Raw genomic sequence first — 8,692 nt, forward strand, 5'->3', positions numbered from 1 at the left:
GCTTCAGAAAAAGAGTGTTATGTAAAAGGAGAGCACATACTTACATGTAAGGAAGAGAAATAGCCCAGCTTTTTCAACAGTGCCTTGTGGTTCTGAAGGGTGGGATGCTTTTGACCCACCCAGTGCAGCCAGAGCAAGGAGAAAGATGGTGTTGGTATCATGTGAGACTAAACTGGTGGCAAAAAAATACTCTGCTTAGCCCTTTTGCTGGTCCCCTTTACATGTTTCTTCTATTGCTGCAAGTGGCCCTTCTTAACCATTCCCTGTATGTATTCAACAGGCATTGAATTGCCCCTCTTCTGGTGCAGCATAAAATCCTTTGGAATATTATGGTGTAATGCCATCATGTTTTCCCAAGACATGCAAGTGGTGAAACAAAACATTGGTTTAGAAGTCATCAAGCTTAGCCACAAGTTTCAAGGGAACATGTTTGAAGGGTTGTAATGAAAACTGTTAGGCAATCTGATAAAGTTGTCTATACTAATTCTTCCTCTAATAGTATTTTCTGTTTGAACAGGATTGAGCCTTGTTCAGCGTTTAAGACCAGATTTCAAGCGAAAATACTCATCAATGTTTGATGATAACACTGTGGCTGAATATATCTATCACTGCAATGTGCAGTCACCCAGGTGAGTACGAGTTTCCCGGTGCATGTTTTGAAGTCTGTCTTTCATTTACTGAGTGCCTGCTACTCCCTCCAATGGCCATGGCAACAGCATGCATGTTTTGGATTTTTTTTAAATTGTAATATTTATTTTAATAATTGAAGAAAAAAATAGCATTGCACTTTTTCTGAATTCCAGAAACTGATAGATGTAAAAGCTATCCTAATTCTGTATTTCCTCTAAACTGCCTGTGTGTTAATTCTGAGAGAGCTTGGACACTTAACAAAAACATTGTTGCAGTGGTTTAATTTGTAAATAATTTCTTAAAAATAAGGCATGTCATTCTTTTAAGTATTATCAGTACTGTAAAAACATAGGCTTTTTCTGCTGAAAATTACATGCAGACCTTGAAAACTTTTATTTCTTACTAGTAAAAAATCCTAGCCTCATGTACTATTGCAATCTGTGTTACCAAAAGGCACAGATATTCCAATTTAGAGAAAATGCAGATCCAGTGGAAATTTAATTGTTTTTACCCTTTTGAATGACTTGAAGTGGTGAAACAGCTTTCAAGAACATGACAATCCCTTACGGGTGGGCAAAAAGGCCGATGCTGCAACGGATTCCACAAATGGATCAAAACATTCCTATCACTGTGGTCTATGGAGCACGTTCATGTATAGATGGCAATTCTGGCAGCACTATCCAGTCCCTGAGACCAAATTCGTATGTGAAGACACTAGTAAGTTGACTTTTAAAGCAATTGTTTGTTTGTTTGTGTATTGTGTGGATTTGTTTAAGTCGTATCTTAACGGGTTTTTTATACCAACTGTGGAAATGCTGGCCCTTTGGTTTAAAGCCAGGAGTAATAACTTATGTTTTCTGTAACAGAGAGAGAAAAAGCAGGCAAAAGAGTATTGAATTCCCAGAGTAAGAAGGATACTCACTGTAGCACTAGAAGGTGAATTAGATCTTTGAGCAACGTCATTCTTGTGCTCTGCAAAATAATTTCCTCTACAGTATGCTATACAAGTAGGTTTTGTGGTCATTGGTAAGTATCTGGGGTTTTGTCTGTGTTTTAAACCACAGCAGTCCTAATTTCTGCATTTATGTATGATAGTGAGGAGGCTTTCATAAGCTGTTCTAATCTGTATAATGCTTTTATTTCTCTCATAAGGGAGTGGTTTGTAGCTGGTGCTTAAGGTTCTTCTAAGCGTCTTTCTTTAAGTCTTTAAAAAAATACATAGTGTTGCCTTCCTAGCTAATACATTCTTGTTTAAAGGTACAACATTATCATTTAAAATGTGTGTACTTGCAACTTGATGTGAAAGTACACACTGCATTTTTTGTGGATTTCTATAAAACCAAATGAATTTAAGTGTTCTTCATGCATTGTCACATCAGGCAGCTGTGGTAATTGAACATGCATATATGTTACAGTGCTATGGCTTGATAAAATGTTTGAATAGACCATCTGTCTTCTTACTGATCTGTCTGGACAGCAGTGTATGATACGTGGTGTTGATGGTGCACTACAAGAAGTCACTCAAAATTTTATAATCTTGGTGTAGCTGACATCAGAGCTGGAACTCAGAGAAAAGGTGTTGTTATTGAACTGTTTACATGTTAAAGAGCACAAATGCATGTCATAAATGTTGACATCAAGACTGAAAGTGTCACTTAACTGAGTCAAGAGAGAAAGTTATAACAAAGAGTCTCTGTTAAGAAGTACGCAACATATTGCCAGGATAGGCATATACTATTCGGGCAGATTCTTCCAGTCTGGTCAGTGGCTTTTAGAAATGACTGTGGAAAGCGGTTGTATTCCAGGTTAAAATTTTTAAAGACAAATACCGATTCTAAAATGTAAATTGGAGGTAAATGTAAATACCGATTCTAAAATGTAAATTAAAAAAAAAAAAGAAATTATAGGGACGTTAAAAAAACTATGAGATGCAAAGGTTTGGCATGAGGCTTAGGTTGAGATGTGGACTGATAGTGCCATCTTTGGTAAAATGCACAGAGGTTCTGGGGTTTTATTATGTGTGTTTATTTCTAATTTTTACTTTGAGTTTGTGGGAGTTTTTAACACAATATCATAGCTATACTTTAGTGGGCTTCAATTAGACACTTAAGAGGGAGTGTTTTAGTGGAGGGAGGGGAAAAATAGATTTAAATACAAATTAATCTTGGAGTGATTATAGAATGGAAAGAAAATGGATTAAGTGTCTTTGCTGTACACTGTGGTGATGGCTGTCTTCGTATTAGTTCTGGCAGAAAATGATAAATTTTAGGAATAGGGTAACCACCCTGTGTGTGGTTACTTTTTGCCCTTATTTTTGTTACATATTTGCTGTGAAATAATCTGGGTTGCAATTGAGCAGTTCCCCCCAATATGTTGCATCATTTGCATTTTACTTGTCCCTGCTTAACATAAGAGTTATTAATTCAGTGGGTTGAAATGTGCTTCCACAAATCTAGAAAATCCCCAGCAATTTAAGCTTCTGAGTTCTTAATCATTTGCCCTAGTACCTTCTTTAGTCTCTTACGTATCATTTTTATAATAAGAGACAGAACTGAAGAGCCAACCAGCAGAACTATTTGAGCAGAGAATGAAGGGGATGAAGATGAATCAGCAGTTTGACATGTAAAGCACATTCTCCTAAGTTTGTGTTGTGGTGACTTGTATGGTTGTCTTTTTCAACAAGGTGTGCAGCTGAATCAGCAGTAGTTTTACCCTCTTTTCCTGTGTAGCAAATTTCCTTCAACAGGTGAAACAAGCTTTTATTTTCATTTGTGTTTACAGTCCTTTTTAGGCTGTATGATACCACCTCCTGGCAGCAGTTGTGCTAACTGCATTAACACAGGCCGGGTGCAAGAGATCATCAGTTACTGTTTCGAAATTTTTCTTTTCAAGTAATAATGTTATTAAAAGTCAGGTTCTTCACATATCCCAGTGTTTATTTGGCTTTTTACGTTCTTGTGATTTTGACCTGTTTCTTTACCTTTATCCTCTAGGCTATCCTTGGTGCAGGTCATTATGTGTATGCTGATCAACCTGAAGACTTCAATCAGAAAGTGAAAGATATCTGTGATTCTGTGGACTGACTGTCTTCTGTTCTTCAGAAAGTCATACCGTAGATAGCATTCAATAGCAATACTCTCTAGGAAATCACTAAGGAACTCGGAGCTAATGGAACAGGCTCTGTTTGCACACTGTTTCTTCTAAGAAGCCATTTGCACACTTAAACCACTGAGTGCCTTTTGAGGGGCGGGGGGGGTTAGGGAGATTTGAAGCAAACTTTGCTTTAGATTATTGGCCTCTCATATATGAAATGACATGTAACTTTTTAAACTGGAATTTTCTTCAAAATTTAGTTGAATTTTGCACATGTTGGTCTCTAGAAATGTTGAATTCTCCACTAGCACAGGGAACTGTATTGATACGGAGACAATGTATAAAATGCAATTTGGTTTCTTTACAAACATCCGTATTTTTTAGTTGATGTTTCATAGCAAGAATATGAAATCACTCATGTATTTTCTTTTTGAAATCCAGAGCTCCATACACAATACTTTAAGAGGGTGTTGGTTTTTTTCATTGGAGTGATAACAGCTTATGAAGCTGATTTTGGGAGAAGGGCAAGGCCAAAATAATGAGCAGTGTCTGCCACTGAAATACATGTGTTACTTTGTAAGGAATTGGGGCTTCATACTAGGAACTCTTTCTTCTGTTGGATTTTATTTCCATTTATCTCAAGGAGTCTTTTTTTCCATCTGTGCAGCTTTTATGGAAGGCTCACTTTATTAAGAGTCGATGATGTCCCCAGCACTCATGCTTACATATCAAAAATATTTTGATATGTAGATTTCAGTGACTTAAAATGCAGAAGATGGCTTGCTAGTTACTCCATCTATTTTTAACATTTTTCTGCAAGATTTGTTACTAGCCTAAATCTAACAATTGTAAGTTGACGAGATTTTGCTAACGGGTAGGTAATTCCTTTTCTCTTCAGACAGAAAACCTAGTCCGCTTTTTAGTAATTTCAGGGTGGAGGAGAGGCAGAGGGAAAATACCGATGTTCTCTAATCGGGAACTACAACAGCATAGTGTATTTCAGTTAACGTGCAGCCTCCTTATAGGAAGGATTATTACTGGAATGAACAATACCACTGTAACAAATTATAATTACATGTTTTGGTGATTGTTTATATAAGTATAAATGTTAATTGAGTATTTCATTACTGGAGATAATCCAGTCTCTGCATCTTTTTGAAATCGTAGGTTAGTTCTTCACATGCTTAGTAAATTATATTAAGCAAAATACTTTGTCACTTTAAAGCCAAATTATGTGGTGGTTTGTTTTTTAACAAGTTTACATGAAACTATTGATCTGCTTTTGAATCTTAAATTGACTACTGAAGAGTTCTTGATACTTTTATACATAGAGAATTTGAATTAACGATAGCACCGTTTTAAAGCTTGAGTGGAATTCAGTGCATTTTTTTCTCAAATTAAGGAATTGTTGCACATATTTATGATGTGGAAGGCAAAGATACCTAAAATATTCAGGAAGTACTCTGATTATTTTACCAGCTGAACATAATCTCCCTCTTTTTGAAGGAGATATTTATCTATATGGTGCTATGTAAACATCAAACAGTCTTTGTTGACTGCCTTGACTGGTAGCACTTAATATCTAACAAGCTAAAGTTTTTAATTAACATTTACTATTGAATTACTTTTTCAATTAGCAGATGCCAGATTTTTTTAAACAAAGTTTTCGGTTATTTGCTAAAATCTTGAATTCAAAATGAAAAATCAGAATATCAATTGTATTTTTGAATATAAGCTATAAATTATCAGTCATGCCACCGTTTAGGTGGATGCCTTCAGTATGTATTTTCTCACCCTTTTCAGTGTCTTAATTTGTATTTTTCAACTTAAACAGCTGTTCTGTTTGTAAAAATGTAGTGCAAAAATATACTGAGTCTCCTCCAAATAACAAATGTGAAACAAACTTGGTATTTGCAAATAGCACTTACTGAATGGAATTCTAGATTCCACATCAAAAGATGGAAGTAGGGATAAAAATTGCACACTGAATATGAATATTGTTTTAAATATCCCTTGCTTTTTCAGCTTATTGTACTAATAAGACTTACTGCTTAAGTTTTGCACGATAAAAAAAAAATCTTAAATGTTATGTTTGATTAATATTAAGACATGGTGTTGCTTTTGTAAAAATTATGTAATGAAGCCCTAGAAATCAAGCGTAATTAACAAGCTGAGCTAAACCATCCCCAAAACCATGGTAATGCTTACTTTCAAATGTCTCAGTGTTCTTAGGTTTTCTTGTTTGTAACTGAAACTGGTAACCATTTTTCAACAAGTAGCTGCAAGTTCAGAATGCTGGTTGTATATACAAAGAAAATGTTTGTTGGTTGTCTTCCAAGCAGTATTAGATACTGCTGTGAAGGTCAAGGTGGAGTATTGAATATCCTATTGTGTGCAACATAACCCAATAAAGTTACTCTACTAAACATCCGAAGAGGTGCTGAACAGAAAATGAATGGCACATACTAAAAAGACATGGGAGCTAGACCTTTTGTGAGCAATTACTGTCTAGGAGCAAGCTCGGTTTTTCCAATAGTTCTGTGTCAGTGCGATGACCAGTTGCTTAAATGTACTGCAGTGAGCACTGAATACTGAATGCTGTTTTTATTACAGTGCTATAAAATAAGACGAGAATCACAGGCATGAAGATACCCAAAGATCTATCCTGTTCTAGCAACAAAATGAAGACAGCTGTGTACCAGAGGCTAGGGCATAACAAAAAGAATCCAAAATATTAATAAAAATCAAAGATTAACTGTCTAAGTCTCCAGGACACGCTCTTCTTCCTGGGGTTGTTGTGATAAAATTTTATTAAAGTAACTTAGTAATATTTTGTTTGCATGGCTGAGTTCATCTTGTTACTTATTGAACCCTGCCAGATTAGATTTTAGTTCTGAAAAACTGATTTTCAGAGAAGTAATTTATTGATAAGATTCTATAATAAAACATTTGCAACAATCACAAGTCCCTCTTTGTATCTGATTGTGAAATGGAAATGGAGAATGTGAATTTGTGGGTGTTGCGCTTGGAAAAATGGATCCGAACAGGAGAAATGCCATCGTCTGGTTTCACTTGGATTAAACCAATGCTGGCATTTCTTTTTAAACCTTATCTTTCGAACGTTGCTACAACTGTTTGTGGGGAGCTGATGTGACAGTCTCTGTCTGAAGTGATTTCTGTGGTCTGTTGTGGTTCCTCGAATTCCCAGTCCTTCCAGATCAGTTATACAGCTTTCTGAAAGTAAGACAAGATTTAATGCAGTAAAAACATCTGGATTCAATGTATGGGCAGGCATATTCAGGAACGCCTGTTTTGCTAGCATTCATTAAAATGTGAGCTTCCAGAAGCATAGGGCTAATAGTCAACTGCTGTTTAAATGTGTAATTTCTTGGGGCTTCTTCACGTATCTGTCATGTTGTTGGGTTCTTTTACATCAGCCAGTTCACCATGAGCCCATCCTGCCATGTTTAAGCATAGCAGTGCACCCAGATTGCCAGAAGCCTTCATCTAGGGATTTATTTTGTAGGAAACAAGTGAAACTTGTCAAAGGATGAGTCAGTAAAGGTAACTGGAGAGGTGCACGTTTTAGTGAGACTAGTAAGTTCAGAACAGGACACAACTGCTTTCTGGTATCAGTGGCAGCAAGTGAAAATGGATGGAGACTTCAGGTGTTCAGGCAGGGGATGTGTGGACTAGTGCGTAGAGCAGAGGCACGTAGCTGGCATGACAGCATACACCACAAGGAACAGTTAAGAGCTAGAAAGGAACAAGGATGCTGAAAACGGCAAAATTCAGCTGAAGGGTGTGTGTGTGTGTGTGTGTGTGTGTGAACGCTTGTTTCAAGAACCAGTTCAGCTCTGAGTGAGGGTAAGGGAAATGGTGAGGGAAAGGTTCAGGATGCCTAGGGCAGAGGGAGTGAGGACTGGCAAACAAGGAGAGAGAAGAACCTGGCTGGCATGCTTGGGGTAGGTGTGGAGTTCTGGGCTAGAGGAGAAGGTAGCTTGCTGCCAAAGGAGTGCCTGCAAGGAGATGACACAGTCCCAGACGGCCAGCTTCTGTAATCCAGTTAAGAGCTAAACTGCAGTATCTCCTCATGTAATTAATTCCTCATTGCCCAGCTAAAACACTTGAGTCTCTGGCTTGATCACAGCTTTCTCGGGGTACTTCAACTAGACAGCAAGCTAGCATTTCCCTCTCCAAGCTCCTTTCTTTCAATTTTATTTGGGCTGGCTAGGGCTGCCACAGTCACAGACTCACAGAATGGTCAGGGTTGGAAGGCACCTCTGGAGATCATCTAGTCCAACCCCCTGCTGAAGCAGGTTCACCTACAGCAGGTTGCAGAGTCGTGTCCAGGCGAGTTTTGAACATCTCCAGAAAAGGAGACTACAAAGCCTCTCTGGGCAGCCTGTGCCAGGGCTGTGCCACCCTCAGGGCAAAGAAGTTTTCCCTCATATTCAGCTGGAACTTCCCGTGCTGCAGTTTGTGCCCGTTGCCCCTGGTCCTGTCGCTGGGCACCACTGGAAGGAGCCCGGCCCCGTCCTCCTGCCACCCACCCTTAAGGTGTTGGTACGCACGGGTGAGACCCCCCTCGGCCTTCTCCAGCTACACAGCCCCAGCTCTGCCAGCCTCTCCTCACCAGGGAGGTGCTCCAGGCCCCTCACCAGCTCCGCAGCCCCCGCTGGGCCCTCCCCAGCAGCTCCCCGTCTCCCGTGACTGGGGAGCCCAGCGCTGGGCCCAGCACTCCCGATGGGCCTCACCAGCCCGAGCAGAGGGGCAGGATCAGCTCCCTGCACCCGCTGGCCATGCTGCCCCTAACGTGCCCCAGGGTCCCATCCGCCTTCTCGGCCACAGGGCCACTGCTGGCCCACGGGCAACCGGCTGTCCCCCAGCACCGCCGGGCCCTTCCCCGCAGAGCTGCCCCCCAGCAGCCCACCCCCAGCCTGTGCTGGTGTGTGGGGCTGTCCCTCCC

General features: G+C 39.5%; 1 protein-coding gene across 1 annotated transcript in view; it reads left to right on the forward strand.

Moving 5' to 3' along the window:
* The window catches only part of ABHD5 (abhydrolase domain containing 5, lysophosphatidic acid acyltransferase), a 30,367-nt gene extending 23,680 nt beyond the window's left edge, over nt 1-6,687 (forward strand). The window contains exons 5-7 of the mRNA XM_055708643.1: nt 518-629; nt 1,161-1,347; nt 3,624-6,687. Of these exons, the coding sequence (XP_055564618.1) occupies nt 518-629; nt 1,161-1,347; nt 3,624-3,713 (389 nt within the window). The 3' untranslated portion in view covers nt 3,714-6,687. The remainder of the gene's footprint in view (nt 1-517; nt 630-1,160; nt 1,348-3,623) is intronic.
* The last annotated feature ends 2,005 nt before the right edge of the window (nt 6,688-8,692 follow it).

Source organism: Falco cherrug, chromosome 4 (assembly GCF_023634085.1).
Source record: "Falco cherrug isolate bFalChe1 chromosome 4, bFalChe1.pri, whole genome shotgun sequence".
NCBI lineage: Eukaryota > Metazoa > Chordata > Aves > Falconiformes > Falconidae > Falco > Falco cherrug.